The sequence below is a fragment of the Aquarana catesbeiana genome, linkage group LG01 (genome assembly GCF_042186555.1).
Source record: "Aquarana catesbeiana isolate 2022-GZ linkage group LG01, ASM4218655v1, whole genome shotgun sequence".
In the NCBI taxonomy this organism is placed as follows: Eukaryota; Metazoa; Chordata; class Amphibia; order Anura; family Ranidae; genus Aquarana; species Aquarana catesbeiana.
This window is the reverse complement of record NC_133324.1, coordinates 881,860,845-881,879,303: the sequence shown is the minus strand read 5'-3', so window position 1 is coordinate 881,879,303 and position 18,459 is coordinate 881,860,845. Positions and strand designations below refer to the sequence as shown.

The 18,459-nt window shown below is 42.9% G+C and overlaps 1 protein-coding gene across 2 annotated transcripts in view; it reads right to left on the bottom strand.

Moving 5' to 3' along the window:
• SORCS2 (sortilin related VPS10 domain containing receptor 2) overlaps positions 1 to 18,459 on the bottom strand; it is a 1,340,427-nt gene that overhangs the window by 128,235 nt on the left and 1,193,733 nt on the right. For both annotated transcript variants that reach the window (XM_073610686.1, XM_073610693.1), the window contains exons 15-17: positions 11,414 to 11,534; positions 4,964 to 5,097; positions 2,459 to 2,584 (exon numbers count right to left, since the gene is read on the bottom strand). In XM_073610686.1, the coding sequence (XP_073466787.1) occupies positions 2,459 to 2,584; positions 4,964 to 5,097; positions 11,414 to 11,534 (381 nt within the window). The remainder of the gene's footprint in view (positions 1 to 2,458; positions 2,585 to 4,963; positions 5,098 to 11,413; positions 11,535 to 18,459) is intronic.

The following is an 18,459-nucleotide window of genomic DNA, read 5'->3' as shown; positions in this document are numbered from 1 at the left end:
CTTCCGCTACACTTGCCAAAATCAGAAAAAAAAATGTTGGCTTCTTCACCCAGTTGGGGACTTGAGACTTATTAGACATACCCTAAAAACTTCAGTACATATGCCCTGCACCCTATCCTCTCCTACCCCACCACCCCTCTGACTGCCAATTCTGGCAAATTTGCTTATTTGGACTATGTTTGGGAGATTGTTCAGAAGCTTCAATGAAAAATACAATTAAACAAGATTATTGTTATTTCCAGAGAGGTGACCTTTATTCTGCATATGATGTCATTTTAAACTACCCTACCGGTAACAAAAAAATTTAAATTGAATAAATGTGTTCTATTTTAACCCCTTAGTTATTCCTAATAATCCTTAAAGGGGTTGTAAACCCTTGTGTTTTTTAACCTTAATGCATCCTATATATTATGGTGAAAAATCTTCTGACACTGACCACCCCCCCAGCCCCCCGTCTTACTCACCTGAGCCCGTTCATTTCCACGGCAGAGACACGCTCTACCTCTCTGCCTGTTGTCTCAGCTCTTGATTGGATAGATTGATAGCAGCGCAGCCATTGGCTCCCACTGTTGTCAATCAAATTCAATGACGCGGGCACCGGGGGGGCGGGGCCGAGTCCATTATTCTGTCTCTATAGACGCAAATCCTGGACTCGGGTAAGTGCCCGCACAGTAACCCCCAGGGAGAGCACTTCTCCTATGGGGTTTTCCGATGCAGGGAGGAGCTGATAGCGCCGCCAGGGGACCACCGAAGATGAGGATCGGGACCACTTTGTGAAAAACGAACTGCACAGTGGAGGTAAGTATGAAATGTTTGTTATTTAAAAAAAATATATAAAAATGAGGGTTTACAACCCCTTTAAAGTGGATGTATATCTGATTCATGAAATTTGACCTAAGCACATATATCTGTAGTGCTTTCTTATCTCTCTCCAAAGCCCTAAGTCCCATGTCTTTCTGCTGCTCCATTCTTCTGTTATCAGCACGATAACTTCTGACAAGTTCCCCAACAACCGAGATAAAACCAGCCAGAAATTTGTGTCGGGGTGGGTGCTATAAATAGATTAGCAGAAAGCTTGTCTAATCACAGCACAGCTCTGCACATTCCTTCCTTCCTTTGCCTATGTGGAGTGGGGATGTGTGCCTTTCCTCCAATCACCTGTCTCACAGTGTAAGCCAAGAATCCACACCCAGTGGTGAACAGGAAGAAAAAATCTCTAACACGAAGTTTAAAGCAGGGGTCTCCAAACTTTCTCAAGAAAGGGCCAGTTTACTGTCCTTCAGACTTTAGGAAGGCCAGACTGTGACCAGTGGGAATAAGCAATGCCCAATCTTTGGTATTAGAGGGAGAAATAGTTGGTGCCACTAGGTGGAATAGTGCCCCATTTTTGTTGCCAGTGGAAGGAATTATGCCTCATCGTTGGTGTCAGTGGCAGGAATAATGCCTCAAGGGCTAGATAAAGACAAACAAAGGGGCTCAGTTTGGAGACCACTGTTCTGAAGAATGTAGCAAGCTGAAGACAGCAGATGTACATGTAAAACTTATATAGGGAGATTTGTTTAATCCCTGTGTATCTTCTGAGGCTGTTCACTTCACTGGGTATATGTGAGGGTTTACATTCACTTTAATTAACTACTTTCTCAACTTCTTCACCTAAGTATTATTTTTCTCCTGACTTGTTTCTTTTCTTTTTTTTTTTTTTATTAAAGTTCAAACATTTTTTGTTTTCATTTGTTTTGTTCTTTAGCTTATTTTGTGTTGCATTAGAAAATGAAAAATTAAAAAAATTAAAATGCATTGTCATTGATAAATAATTTTACAGCACTTTATATCAGAGGGAACTCCCTCTTGCTTCTCCTTTCACTGAAGATCTTTCCGTAAAGATGAAGATTGTTTCTGTAGGATGGCCCCGCCCAGCTGATCATATGGTCAATTGTCCAAAAAGCATTTTTCCAAATGACTGATATTCTTTCCTTGGTGCTAGGCTGCTTTGGACCTACACCTGCATGTTTAACCGTGATGATCATGCAAGTTTACATATCTTTTGTAAAATTGCTAAAGGACAGTCAGATGTCTCCCCAAGACTTATGAGTTTGGTACAGTAACATGTGTTTTGTAGGACTCAGTGATGGTCAGAGGATGCAAATACATGGTAAGAACCTTCCTCACTGAGTAGAATGAAAGACGGCCCCTGCTGCAAGAAATTTGCACTTACCCGCTAAGGTAACTCTTCATGCAGGCATTGCATTAGACTGCTGTATTTGGGGGGCAGGATCAGGTCATTTATGGCCACCCTAAGTAAGATTCTTCAGTGGCCCGATATGACTGTCAAGACTATCAAGACTGTTGCTATCCTTGGACTACAAATGGTTCCTACTACTGTGTGGTCACTGAAAAATGGAAATTCTGCAACTTTACCCTGATTGTTATAGATTGCCCTGTGACTCGGAAGACTCACCCAGTGGTGCTTGTGTAGGTCTGTCCAAGTGTACAGTCTTCGGGAGGAGATTCTGGGTTAAACCAAAAATCAGCAAAACATCGACTGGATTCTTTATGACTATACTCATGTTCAAACCCATAATCACTGAAAGACAAGAACATCTGTATTATATATGTACTTCAATGAAGAAAGTCAGAGAAATACCACATAAAGTTACATTTAAAACTACATTGCTAGATGTAACGATGAGGTAATCAGAGATACAATGGATTGATGTGGCATAGAAAGAAATAAAAGCTAAGAAATCTTTTTTTTTCTTTGTTTTGTCTTGGCTTTAAACCTGAGTGAACCATTTTACTGTGTTTCTGCTGTGACAGCTTTGCTGGTTGTATATTTATAATCCTTTAGGTAGCCCTTAGGCAGGTATGTGAACTGCCTGCTATGGAAGAGATTGCTACCTGCTGCAGTGCCTGACAATCATAAGAAGTAAAGTGTATAGCAATAATCTTTAGGGCATGTTCACACTATGGGTCAGATTCATCAAGCAGTGCCACCACATAATGCATTCTAAAAGTGGCATATCAAACATTGTAATTACTTATGATAGTTACACTTGCCTCATTAAAGTCTATCTAAAGCCTCCTTTTTTAGGTTTGGATTGAATGGGGTAGTATTATAACTTGTCTATTTGATCAAGTATGGACTGGGCATGCAAGGAGGAAAGCACCAACATAAAACGTCCTGATTAAATTTTATTCAGACTTATGTATCATAAAAAATGTATTGTGTTTCGGGGTTTCAAAGGATCCCCTGTCAACAGAACTTGACACTTGGTTGTTGGACTAATAAAACTGTAGGAATCCTGAGGGGTAATTATTTTGAATTGCTTCAGATTCCAGTTAAGTCTTGAAGTATAACTAAAATCAAAGTGAAAGTAAAAGAAGATTCCAAGTTTTGGGTTGTCACTAGAACAGAAATAAATGGGAAATCTTCCAATTGAGGCACTAGTTGTGTGCCCCTTGTGACACCCCTGGATTCCTTTAATTTGGAGAGATTTCCTCTCACCCCCCCGTTTTGGTTTTGGGACAGGAAATGAAAAGAAATCTCCCAAATAGGACGCAGATAGCAAACAAAAAAAAAAAAAAACTGACAAGGATTATAACCCTCCCTTACTCTACCCAAAATGAAAAAAAAAAGTTTTGCCTTTAGTTCTACTTTAAGTCTTAACTCTGGGAAGCCTAAAAATGATCCCTTGCTGAGAATTTAGGGGACATGTTAAAGAAGATTTACTTACCCAATCCTCTGTGTCTGTGGGCTGGTAGACTGGTCCCTGCAATATCTTCTCCTATACATTCCAGCAGTTTAAGGCTTTAAAATCATCAAGTCAAATGCAGGGTTCATAGCAGTGGACATGAGGACAATAAAGAACAGTCCACCACCAGATCATAGGAGAGTGCCATCCGCCATGGGAGCACGCGATTAGGTAGGTTAAGGTGCTTCTCCTTTCCTCTAGACTAAACAAGCAGTTAACCCTTACAATGTGGGAGCAGACCCACTGCAAGGAAAACTTTTCAAAATTCCTGGATTTGGACTTTAAGTTTGATGAAGGGGGGTCATTGGACCCCTCCCCCCTCCCCCCGAAATACGTTGGCTTTCAAAGATTCAAAATCTAAATAAAATTAAATCTGCGCTTTATATTTCTGTTTTTGGTGTTTTTGTTCTTGTGCACTTAGGTTTTTATTGCTGTCTTTGACCTCACTTGGGAGGTTAACCCTCTAATTGTCCTGGTGAGCATTATTAGTAGGTTGGAAAGTGATAGGAAAGCCAAAATGTTACATCGGTCACTAGAATAAGATTCAAGGGGATATCTGCTCTAGTTCAACCTGACTAAGACTCGCCATAGACGGTACTAATTTCTTTCCTGCAACCTCGAGTTGGGGAGGCCGGGATTAGACAGTGATCTAGGAACCGCTAGCAATAACTGCAAGTGAATTGGGCAGGCTGGTTGTACCCAAGTTGATCAATCGATCACCTTGGTACATTCATCCTGCCCACACATTGTTCAACTCTGGTTTGGTTCTTACTGCACCGGTCGAGATTCAAACCGTCTATGGCCGGCCTAAGAGGTGATTTCAATCAATTTGGAGAGATTTTGACCCGTTTCTTGTTGTGAAGGGAAATCTCCAGAATGGGAGCAAGCCCTGCCCCATTAAAACTAAAAAAGATATTTGGCATTAGATAAACTTTAATGATGGAAGAGTTTCAGGCATTAATTCTAAAAGAAAAAATACCTGACCAGGGTTTTGACCCTTCCATTCTCTATCTAAAACTAACAATAAAGTCTTAGCTTTTAGGTTGAAGAGGTGAACCTTTTAAAAGTACTATATAACTATATAACTCTATATATAGCATATAACTATGCTATTTTTCAGAACAAATTGTCATGTGAGTGATGTGTGCAGTGGTTCTGTACGGAGACTGTTCTACTTTTGAATCTTTGGTAAATTAAATTGGATAACATACCACACAAAATCAGTACTTTCACACTGGCAGATTTTTGAAGTCAATGCGGATGTGAAACTTCTTCCCTTAATACACCATGATGAGGTCTTTCTTCTGCGAAAACTTCTTTGCCGGCCCATAATGCAATGTTCTCCCTGTATGTGCATTGCATAGAAAACTGCATTATTCTTATATAAATGTCTTCTGAAAATATCAGGCAGTTGCTTTTCCAAACAAAAATTCATAAAATATTTTACTCTGCATTGTGCAAAAAGTGAATGATCTTTATAATATGTTCCAACGTGGACATCAATATAGAGAACCAATAAAATGCCTATATTCTAACCCACAACTTACTATTCTCTGCAGTTTTCAGGTCAGCACATCAATGTTGAAGTTAGATATGTTCATTCTCAATAATTAGATGAATGAGTGCCACTCACACTGGCTCGGCTGTCAAATTGGAATGAGAGGCTGTGCCTTTGCAGCTGTTGCATTCCCATAGACACAATTGCCTACATGCAGCACCTGGCAGCTCCAGCTGCTTAAAGGAGAAGTACAGCCAAAGCTCGCTTGGCTGTACTTTTCCTGTGCATCACAGGAGTGCAGTTCGTTTTACACTCCTGTGACCTGTGTTCAGCAAAGAGCGGGCTGAATCCATTGTCTGCTGACGCCACAGAGTCGGTCCAGGCGTGGACATCATCACGACCACAGAGTCGGGATCCGCCTAGATCCCTGGACCAGCACCCAGCTCAGCCTCTCGGCGAGCCGCTAAGGGTGAGCTGGCCGCTCCCGCCCCCTCCACAGCACAGTGCTCCAGTGAGCATGGTGGGGGGGGGGGGGTAGAGCAGAGAGCCGCTGACTAATAGCCAGTAGTTCTCTGCTCACGGAGCGGTGAGAACCAAGCGATCTGCAGTGTTCGATCGCTCTGGTTCTCAGTGCATAGGCACCGGGGGACAGATACAGCATCGGAGTGATGCTGCATCCACCTAGGTAAGTATGATTCTAACAAAAAAAAAACTCATACATTTCTTTTAAAGCCAAAATCCAGGCAGAATTTTTTTTCCCTTGCAAGGGGGCTGTACCCACACTGCAATGATTAATTGCTTGTTTTGTCCAGGGGAGGAGAAATTAATTACCTAATGCTCCTCTCCTTTGGCAGGTGGCTCTATCCCACAATCAGGGGGTGGACTGTCCCTTATGCCGCGTTCACACGACCGGACTTTACGGCATACTTGGAACCTGAGTCCGTCGGACAATTCGATCGCGTGTGGGCTCCAGCGGACTTTTTTTCTCAAAAGTTTGACGGACCTAGAAATGAAACATGTTTCAAATCTGTACGACGGACTCGAGTCCGGTCGAAAAGTCCGCTCGTCTGTATGCTAGTCCGACGGACAAAAACGGACGTTAGAGTAGCTATTGGCTACTGGCTATGAACTTCCTTGTTTTAGTCCGGTTGTACGTCATCACGTACGAATCCGTCGGACTTTGGTTGATCGTGTGTAGGCAAGTCTGTTCATTCGGAAAGTCCGTCGTAAAGTCCGTCGAAAAGTCCGCAGGACAAAGTCTGCAATAAAGTCTGCTAGTGTGTACGCGGCATTAGAATGCTCAAGTCCAGAACAGGGCTATGGACCCTGCTCTGGTCTTGATGACATCAGTACCCTAGACTGCTAGAGGGTGGGGTTCCAGAAGTCAAAGGGATGGTCTAGCTGCAGAGAGGAATGGAGGATCGGGTAAGTATATTTCCTTTTACTGTTCCCCAAGACATAAACGGGAAAATAATCCATGCATTGCGGGCACAGCCCCACTTTTTTGCTTAGCGTTGGGCTTTAACCACTTTAATACTGGACATTTTCACCCCCTTCCTGCCCAGGCCAATTTTCAGCTTTCAACGCTGTAACATTTTGAATGACAATTGTGCAGTCATGCAACACTGTACCCAAATCACATTTTTATAATTTATAAGAGCTTTCTTTAGGTGGTATTTAACCACCTCTGCGGTTTTTATTTTTTGCGCTATAAACAAAAAAAGAGCAACAATTAAAAAAAAAAACAATATTTTTAACTTTTTGCTATAATAAATATCCCAATTTTTTAAAAAAAACATATTTTTTCCTCAGTTTAGGCCGATATATATTCTTCCACATATTTTTGGTAAAAAAAAAATCGCAATAAGCGTATAGTGATTGGTTTGCGCAAAAGTTATAGCGCCTACAAAATAGGGGATAGAATGGCGGTGATCAGCGATTTTTATCGTGACTGCGACATTTTGGCGGACACATCGGACACTTTTGACACTATTTTGGGACCAGTGACACTTATACAGCGATCAGTGCTATAAATGTAGCGCTGGTAGATTTGCAATCTCCCGCATGTTAGGTAAATTTAGGAAATTGTGTGTTAGGAAGGTTAAAAGTTTGCCTCTGTTCCAGCTTGGCTGACGTTGTGGGTGTTTCCCTGCTGACCGGTGGGTGTCTCTGTTACCACTGGTCAGGGTTGGAAAGGCAACGTGTTGAAGCGTATGGATGCTCCTCTGTCCCGGAGGCACGCTCGGTGGAGGTGGTCCTCCGAGTTGCATTCTGGGTGAGGGTATTTATGGGACAGGCGCCATATTTTGGGGTTCGTTTTTACAGCCACCTGCTGGCCCTCCTGGCCGACAGGTATGCATTAAGGAGCTACCTCGTGGTCCTCCGTCCAGGAGGCCCACGATACAGCGGTGCAGGGGTGGGTCCAGAGGCTTGTCTGGAGCCTGCCACCGCGGCCGAGGAATGGTTCTGAGCTGTTGGTCCTGTGTGACGAAGCTGGATAACCGAGGAGATCCCAGGGGAGGACCCATCTTTGAGAGATCACGCCGCATCCTGGTCTATAGAGGGGCCTGGGGACTCGGTTGGAGGACATATCCAAAAGTAACTATACAGCATAGTGTTGCCGGCTCGGCTTAAAGGTTCAAGCACTGTGACTGACTTTCACTACAGCAGATCTATACATCCTGTGGCAGAGGATCGTACGGATTTTATTCCCAAACAAGTCTGTGGCAGAGACTTTGATTCGTGCTGCGTACTGGCTGCTAGACCGGTGAGAGAGGTCTATCCAGACGAGCAAGGAGTGTGTCCCACGAGGGGAGCGCATTTCAAATAGTATTTGAATTATACCAAGGCCTTTTGCCAAGAGAACCCTACCAGAGAATATTTGAGTTTCTTCTGCGAGTTTCCTTTCTACCTCTTTCCTGCTACTTCCTAAGTCGTTTGTTTAATAAAGCATTGAAAACGTACTCCAGTGTTGGTGCGTGTGTCATCCAGAAGTAAACTCAACGGAACCCTAGACCCGGTGTCGGTGAAACAGATGGAAGCAGAGTGAAGGTAACAGACCCGCTTAAACCAGCAGCTCCACCGTGAGTTAGTGCTACATAAATATGCACTGATTACTGTATAAATGTCACTGGCAGGGAAGGAGCTAACATTAGGGGGCGATCAAGGGGTTAAATGTGTTACATGGGGAGTGATTCTAACTGTGGGGAGGGGACTGACAAGGAGAGGAGACCGATCAGTGTTCCTATATACTACGTTCCTGTTCTGTCACCCGCAATCGCGGGTGCCCGGCAGACATCGCGGCCGCCGGGTACGCGCATCGGCTCCCGAGTGACGTGGCGCGCGCGCGCCCCCTATACCGCCAGGAAGCCAAGGACGTCATATGGCGCACGCCCAGAGGGACAGAGTGTTCCTGCGGACGTCATATGACAATGGGCGGTAGGGAAGTGGTTAAAGATATGACCCATGCACTGACTATATGCAGGGGATACCGACTGCAGGTATCCAGCAGCAGTAGGGATGACCGGTGGTTCAGTGTAGCTGTACTTAGGAAACTAGAATCAGACTGAGTGTGATGAAAATGCATTTTTTTTAATGCACACAACACCTATCCAACACCAACAAACCATAAGCAAAGCAAAAGTGAAAAATAAATGTGACAGTGAAGCAAAACCAAACCAACAACCTAACTATAATATACTATATACAAACAGGGGGAATCAAGACCAGGACTGGGACTGGGAACAAGGGGTGCAGAGATGGAGCAACAGGATACAGAGGACTAGATGCAAGGCACAGAATAAGGCAGGTGGCCTCAGCTCTGGGAACCAAAGTGCCACCAGCAGGTAGTCCAGGTCCTGACACTATGGGTTTAAAGTGATTGTAGAGACTTCTTTTTTTTTCAATAAAAATAACAAACATGTTTTACTTACCTGCTCTCTTGCAGTGGTTTTGCACAGAGCAACCTGGATCCTCCTCTTCCTTAATCCCTCTTCGGTGCTCCTGGTCCCTCCCTCCTGAAAGCTGCTTGCTATGGGGGCACCCGAGACGTGTCTCAGCTCCCTGTGTCCCTTCAGACACCAAGCTGCAGCCTCTCTCTCTTGATTGGCTGACTGACTTTGATTGATGGCAGCGGGAGCCAATGGCACCATTGCTTTGTCTCAGCCAATCAGGAGGGAGAGTCTCATCTCAGACAGCGGAGACAATCATGGACATCGCTGGACAGAGATGTGGCTCAGGTAATTATTAGCGGGGCCGAGGTGGGCTGCAGCATTTTTATCTTAATGCATAGAATGCATTAAGATAAAAAAAACCTACTGACTTTACAACTCCTTTAAGCAACCATGTGAATGAGGTCTAAATGAGCCCATGGCAAGCCTATGGACTTTATAATATTTACATATCACTAACAACCAGTAAATGGGCTTTAAAGCAAGCCCTCACTGACCTCTGTAATGGCAGGCACTGTGGAGTAAATCATCCTCAAATTTCCCAGCTAAAGCACTGCCATAGAGTTCCAGGCTGGTTTCTCCCATTGCTCTTTCTCACAGTAGTGGTTTTGCAGCCTTCCAACCTTCTAATGTAAACACTAGGCTGCTATAGTAATGTAGTACTGCAGCATTTCATGGTAGGAGTTAGATCAGGCCTCCTTAATCTTAATTAATTACTACTAAATAAGGAATTGTACCAGATAACCCCCCCCCCCTATTAATTCCCAGGTCCCAACGAATATGATGGATGCTCTAGATGACACAGTACTGCCATTAAGAATTTTTTTTTACCAATCGCAAATCTGTGAAAATGTTGCTGTGACACTGGAAACCCAACTTGATTGTATCTTAACCTTACATTAATGTTTATACAAACATTCACTGGAATTCATATAGACTGGCGCAGCAGATTTTACAAAAGTGTCTCTCATGCATTCTAAAAGTGGCGAAGAATGCGCCAAATTCATGAACCCGTCTAGAACTCGTACTTGAATTTACAGTACTCTTAGAAGGCATGCAAGACACTTTTTCAATATCTGTTTGAGACAGTTTTTCTCTCTGCACGTCAAAAGAGACATGACTAAGCTCCGGGGTGCAGAGTGAAAAGAAGCACTGGGGGCGTGGCCTGGTCGGAGTCCACGCTGAAGTTGCCTCTCCATTGATCGTAGTAGAACACCATGGATGTTTGACTTACAGGGGTCACCCTTCCTTCCTTGAAGGTCAAAAGAGAGTTGGTCTTAATTAGCTTCAATTTTACAATTGGTGCATTCAATGCAACACAATGTAAAAGTGCCACATTCAATGCGGCACAAAAGCGGCACATTTTAGAACCATCTGAATTTAGTGCACGAGTTGCTGTCAGGACCAAAAATTGTCGCAAATGCTTCATTAATTTGGTGCAATACATTAATAAGAGGGATTAAGGCCAGAAAAGTGTCGTTTTATTGAATTCTGAATAAAGTGCCTGCACTTTATTCAGAATTGGACACATTTCATTGCGCCACAATGGAAAAGTGGTGCATTTTAGAACTACCTGAATTTAGTGCATAAGTCACTGTCAGGACCAAAAGATTGACAAATGCTTCATGAACGAAATGACAAATTTACAAAATCTGAACTACTGTGTGGCCCTTTGGATATCTGTATTTAAGGCCCTCTGTATTTACTAATTTAGGCCAGCCATAGTTCAAATCCCAGCCGGTTCAGCACTGACCGTGTTGATGGAGAAATTGAACGATTTCTTTCCTGCAACCTGTGGTTGCAGGAAAGACATTCACTCTGTCTACGGCCGGCCTTAGCGACCACCACAATATATTATTGCCTGTGGTAATTTTACAACAGAATCTATTTAAAAATATAATTATATATTAAAAAATATTCTCACTCTCCTTCCTCTACCTGTACAATAATTATTAAATTGAATGTCAGTGCTCTTCACCCCTACTGTATAAAAAATACTTGATGGACATGTCTGTGTGTATGACATAGAAGAGCAATTAGTCACTTTTTTACTAATTGGGACTCTGGGTATGGTAATTGCAGAAAACTAGAGCTACATACTTGTCAATTGTCAAAATATAAATGTTCGTAAAATATACAGCACTTCACCAAAAACTTTAGCACCCAAATCACAAAGTATACTATATTTCTAAACTGGAAAATGATCATAATACCTGGGAGTTGGAGAGGTTCCAAGAATCATAGTCTTCTTCTGTACATTCTCTAAAGAACGAAGGTCTAAAATCAACTTTTACCAATTCCCAGTCTGAACGGTAACTTATATGCCCAAACACTCTGTAAAGTTAAGAAAAAAGCCATATTACATTTAAAGAACTATACAAATAGTACTTTAATCAACATGCATGTGGATTTTTGATACAAATATTTTATAGAAAAATTAAGCCAATAAATCAGTCTGGTAAAAATCCTATTCAATCATCGCTGAATTTATTCTTGCTGTATTATATACAGTATATCATTATGAGAATGAAGAGACTGAAGTGAGAAAGACATTCCCATTGTCATCCCATTGCTTCTATCAGCTTCTTAAAAAACAAAACAAAACAAAAAAAAAAAAAAAAAACAGAAGGAGGCATCTGAAAATTGTCCAATACGTCCAGTTTGCTTGATGCCTTCTGTCATAGTTACACAGTGGTTTTTTTTTGTTTTTTTTTTTACTAAAACTGCATGGTGCAAAATCTGGTGAAGCTCTGCATAGAAACCAATCAGCTTCCAGGTTTTGTTGTCAAAGCTTAATTGCAGAAGCTAAAGTTAGAAGCTGATTGGCTACCATACACAGCTACACCAGATTCTAAGTGCACCAGTTTTAGTAAATCTTCCCCAGTTAGTCAGGCTGAACAAAATAACATGTCCACCAAGTTCAATGATTATAAAATACCCCCCCCCCCCCCCCCCGAAAAAGCATGATTTTAAAAATTTTTTTTGGAGGGGTGTGTGTTGCGGGGGGGGGGGGGGGTGGCATCAGTGTCAGTGGTGGTGTTAAGGGGGGATGGCGGTGGTGGCAGTGTTGAGGGGGGTGGCAGCGGTGGGAGTGGTAGTGTTGAGGGGGGTGGCGGTGGTGGTGTTGAGGAGGGGTGGAAGCTGTAGTGGTGTTGAAGGGGGTGGCAGCAGTGGCAGTGGGGGGATGGGAACAGTAAGAGGCAGAGCTGATAGAGGTTGGGATCGATTGCACTGGCTATTTGTCACTTACCCCTCCCCCTCCCTCCTTTCCCTCCCCCCTTCCTGGTTATTTGTTTATCCCCTTTCATATATTATATAGACCCACATTAGAATATGTCTTATGTCTTTTGATTTCAGTTATTGCACCTTTTAGCGCCTCCCGTGTTCGCCGCGGGGGGATTAAATTGTGGGATTAAAAGGGTGCCTCAAATTGTGCCATCTGGTGCACTCTTTGGGCTTCCACTGGTAAGCTATGCCTGACTATAACACTCAAAAATTATCTTATTATACTGTATCTATGTAAAATTGTACTCTTTGTCCTTTTTACATTTTTCCATTATCTGCGATTAGATAATTAGGAGACTGTATTTTTCTATAGATTTTTATGGTCGATTCCTCCTGAAGAAGCGAAACATGTAGAGGATTACGCCTGGACCTACATCTTTACTCCCCATATATCAGTGGGGTTTATCTGTTCTCTTTTGAAATACTTGTAACTGTATGCAATAACTATTCTTTGTATTGTTGTACGTAATGTTTTTTTATCTATGTTCTTTTTTCAATAAATGTATACTTTTTATATTTACCTTATCTAAGTCCCTGGGTACCGAGATAGTCCACAACAATTCTTGTTGTTGTAGGGCAATATTTTGGAGTAGCCCCTGAATCACCCTTTTTCCACTATCCTAATTTCAAGGATGATGGTACCGGCCCCTATCTCTTTTTCTACTACCTAGATTGAGGCAACATCCTATATCTTTCTTTTTCAGTGACCGCCCCCGCCTCCCTACATTCTCTCTGGATAGGCGGGGCGGGCCACAGTTTCAGCTCTGCCTTCTCTTCCCTCAGCGCTGTCAGCTGGCAGATGGGTGGGCGGGGCCTCACATTTGCAGATGGGCGGAGGGGGCCTGTGGGCCCCCTTGAAGTGGCGGAACTGCAGGGCCCAGTCGCAAGTGCGACTGCTGCGACCCTGATAATTCCGCCACTGCCTGCGCCCATAGAACCTTATACACACAGTTGGTTCAGAGGAGGGCAATAAAACCCTTATAAAGCATGGTTCAACTTGCTCCAGCAACAAAAAAAATGCCTTTCTAATCCACTAAGGCAATCATATCAACTCTCTAGGGTGTTATTACTTATAAATATCATTAACATTTAGGTTTTGAACACTTACAAAGGTATCTTTTTCACATTTCACAGCTCTTATTGCAAAGAAGCCTTTCTGTAGTCAGCAGTTAAACCTTTTTTTCCTCACCATGCAAAGTGTGCTTCTTTGTCATTTGCAATGACCAACCAATGATCAACTTTGCACCATGTTAACTCCATAATCCTTTTAATTTATTTTATATAAACCCTTTATTATACAAACCAGGGTTCCATCAGGGCTTCCTTGAGCAATGAGCAGTTCCTGCCTCTCAGATAAGTCCCCAATAACACCATTGATCTTTTCAGCTCTATGTAAGGGGGTAATGACAACAAGTGTAAGGAGCATTCTTCCCACTGACCATCACTCTAATGCAGGATTTCTCAACCATTGTTCCATGGGACCCTATGATTCCTCCAGAGGTTGCTAGGGGTTCCTTAAGCAATGAGCAATCTCCGCTTCTTAAATAAGTTTCCAGTGACACCATTAATCTTTTTAGCTAGATGTAAGGGGGTAATTCTTCCCAATGACCACAAGTGCAAGCAGCATTCTTCCCACTGACCACCACACTAATGTATTATGAGTTGTAGATATAGTAGGTAATAGCAGGGGTTCCCTGAGATCAGAAAGTTATTTCAAGGGTTCCTCTGTGTCCAGGAGGTTGAGAAAGCCTGCTTTAATGTATCATGAATTGTAGATATATTAACTATTTGTAGGGGTTGCCCAAGTCCGGAAAGTTATTTCAAGGGTTCCCCTGTGTTGAAATGGTTCAGAAAATCTAATATAAATCATTGGTGATCACAAGGTGCCCAGATTCCTCTTTAAGTGCTTCTTCTGAAGGAAGAAGAAATTCAACATAAACTAAACAAAAAGTGTTGGAAAAAATTTTTTGAAATTGAATTAGAGAGATTGAATGTTCAGATTGTGACATGCCCTGCCAACCTTGTTTTTTTATCAGCCTTGGAATAACACTATTTACTAAAAGGGCATTCCCAGTTTTACAGTCACATTTGAGAAAACCCCACTGTATGTTGCAAACTACTATGAACAATTTCAAGTTGAGTCTGTCTCCAGACAAACACTGGGGACACACACTGGCTTTCTCCTCATGAACATACAGTGAAGAAGATCAGCTTCTGGATCTTTAACCCTTTGTTAGGAAAGACAGTGTTCAAATCCAGTTTACAACTGATAATGGCATCTGCCAGCATAGTACAGACAGGGTTACTTATAGTGAATATTAAAGGACAACTAAACCCAAGAATACAAATTTAATATAGTGCAGCTTAGAGTCCTTGGATGTGGTGGATGCATTAGTTTTCTTTTTTTTTTCAAGCTCAGAACATTTCCAGCAAATACACAAAATACCTACCGATCTTGCCCGAAATGTCCTTGTCACTTCTTTTGAGCTGCATAGAAGAATATCTTCCTACCTAGATATCCTCTGTAAACAACAAATTACCCTGCCCCCCATGTAACAGAGATGAAAAGATATGAACGTACCGTATGTGGGGTCAGTCTCAGGAGAGCAGCCTAGGGTGACAACTGTAGCCAAGGGTTTGCTATTATAGTTATTATAGTTGAATAGTTTGTTGTTGTTTCAAATGAGTTTGGCTCCCTCTAGTGGCTGCTGGGCTCTGTTAGGATTCTTTCCTATTCTTTGAGAAGGAATGCAGCAAAGTATTGTGGGAGATGTAGTTTGGAGGAGGAAGTGACTCTGTTAGCTGGATTAGCCCTGAACTACACGACAATGCAAAGCGCGCAGCACTGCCTGCTGGGAGGAGTGATAAAAGGAGAGACGCGGCCCGTTTTCAGCCTCCTTGGATGCCATCCAACACTTGCCAGCAGGAGGTCTGTGTGTGTGACCAGGAGTAAGAGAATGCAGCCTATACAGCAGAGAGCCACATCGCCTGCCCCTGAGGGATCTCGGAGTACAGCCTTGCCATCCTAGCAAGTGGACTGGCCTGCGCTGCAGAGCAACTAGAAGTCCTTGCACTTCAGCCCATCGGGAGCGACGGCACCATCTTTACCAGACGGAGACACCAGGAGGGGATTCCGGACGGAGCCTCACAGCCATTGGAGTTCATTGTGGTGAGAGGGCACTTGCCCGTTCCAGTAGAGAGTACAGTATTGTTGAGTGAGTTCTTTCTACAGACTGCTGGTGAGACTTGTAGTTCCACGGAGGTGAATCTACTTCTTCACAGGTATCATACAGCTGGACTTCAGGGCTTTGTTTCTTTTTTCCTGCACTGTAAGGTCAGTACTGTATTGCACTCACATGTAAGGAGGAATCTACAGGTGGTGATATTTCTTCAGTTTAACAGCCATCAGCATATCTTTTGCTCTACAGTAATTTATTTTCCTTTGTTCTTGTGGATTACAAATACTGCAGTTTAAACATCAGGCTAGCTGAAGATATCCAGAGTTGAAAGAACTTTCATCATCTTCCTCTTTTACCAAGCATTGCTGCTACACTCAGAAGTTGAACTCTGAATTACAACCTAGGGGGAGCCATTGAGTATATGCTAGATTTTACACTGTGTTCTTCAATGTAAAGAATATACAGTGGGGATGGAAATTATTCGGACCCCCTTAAATTTTTCACTCTTTGTTATATTGCAGCCATTTGCTAAAATCATTTAAGTTCATTTTTTTCCTCATTAATGTACACACAGCACCCCATATTGACAGAAAAACACAGAATTGTTGACATTTTGACAGATTTATTAAAAAAGAAAAACAGAAATATCACATGGTCCTAAGTATTCAGACCCTTTGCTGTGACACTCATATTTTTAACTCAGGTGCTGTCCATTTCTTCCGATTATCCTTGAGATGGTTCTACACCTTCATTTGAGTCCAGCTGTGTTTGATTATACTGATTGGACTTGATTAGGAAAGCCACACACTTGTCTATATAAGACCTTACAGCTCACAGTGCATGTCAGAGCAAATGAGAATCATGAGGTCAAACGAACTGCCTGAAGAGCTCAGAGACAGAATTGTGGCAAGGCACAGATCTGGCCAAGGTTACAAAAAAATTCTGCTGCACTTAAGGTTCCTAAGAGCACAGTGGCCTCCATAATCCTTAAATGGAAGGCATTTGGGACTACCAGAACCCTTCCTAGAGCTGGCCTTCCAGCCAAACTGAGCTATCAGGGGAGAAGAGCCTTGGTGAGAGAGGTAAAGAAGAACCCAAAGATCACTGTGGCTCCAGAGATGCAGTCGGGAGATGGGAGAAAGTTGTAGAAAGTCAACCATCACTGAAGCCCTCCACCAGTCGGGGCTTTATGGCAGAGTGGCCCGATGGAAGCCTCTCCTCAGTGCAAGACACAGGAAAGCCTGCATGGTGTTTGCTAAAAAAACACTTGAAGCACTCCAAGATGGTAAGGAACAAGATTCTCTGGTCTGATGAGACCAAGATAGAACTTTTTGGCCTTAATTCCAAACGGTATGTGTGGAGAAAACCAGGCACTGCTCATCACCTGTCCAATACAGTCCCAACAGTGAAGCATGGTGGTGGCAGCCTCATGCCATGGGGGTGTTTTTCAGCTGCAGGGACAGGACAACTGGTTGCAATTGAGGGAAAGATGAATGCGGCCAAGTACAGGGATATCCTGGACAAAAACCTTCTCCAGAGTGCTCAGGACCTCAGACTGGGCCGAAGGTTTACCTTCCAACAAGACAATGACCCTAAGCACACAGCTAAAATAACGAAGGAGTGGCTTCACAACAACTCCGTGACTGTTCTTGAATGGCCCAGCCAGAGCCCTGACTTAAACCCAATTGATCTCTGGAGAGACCTAAAAATGGCTGTCCCCCAAGTTTACCATCCAACCTGACAGAACTGGAGAGGATCTGCAAGGAGGAATGGCAGAGGATCCCCAAATCCAGGTGTGAAAAACTTGTTGCATCTTTCCCAAAAAGACTCATGGCTGTATTAGATCAAAAGGGTGCTTCTACTAAATACTGAGCAAAGAGTTTGAATACTTAGGACCATGCGATATTTTAGTTTTTCTTTTTTAATAAATCTGCAAAAATGTCAAAAATTTTGTGTTTTTCTGTCAATATGGGGTGCTGTGTGTACATTAATGAGGAAAAAAATGAACTTAAATGATTTTAGCAAATGGCTGCAATATAATAAAGAGTGAAAAATTTGAGGGGGTCTGAATACTTTCCGCCCCCTCTGTATATTGCATTTTGGTCTGTGTGTTGAGGCCTCAGTGGGAAGGTATTTAATATATGTTTTGAAGATAATGAGTACCTATACCTCTGTGCACCTGTTCACATATACTCCTTAAAGTGATTATAAGGTTATACGTTCTGTATATGTGCATTAAGTGATAACACTTGCCAATCATAATTTGTGTTCATTCATGCCCTTCATTGTGTTTCATTAATTATTTTAGTAAACTTTAAAAATAAAGCAGAAGCTTGAAAAAGGAACTGAAAGCCACCACACCAAGGATGAGTAAGCTGCAATAAATTACATTGTAGGTTTTGGGTTTCTATGCACTTTAACTCCCTCGGTTTAAAGTGGAGGTCCGCCCACCACTGCAAAAATTAAAAGCCAGCAGCTGCACATACTGCTGACTTTTAATAATCAGACACGTACCTGTCCTGGAGTCCAGCGATGTCAGCACCGCAGCTGATGTCTCCATCAGCTGTCGGTGCATGCCGCCTCTATTGCGAGTAAGGGAACCAGGCAGTGAAGCCTTACGACTTCATGATGGGAACCGTACTGCGCATGCGCGAGGCTCCGCTCTTCTCTCCTACTGGCCCAGTGGCCGGGGAAGGAGGAGGGAGCCCAGGCGGTGATATCAATACCCGCGGCTGAGGCTCCTGTAAGTGGGAACAGGATACCTGTGAAAGACAGGTATCCTGCCCCCTCTCCCC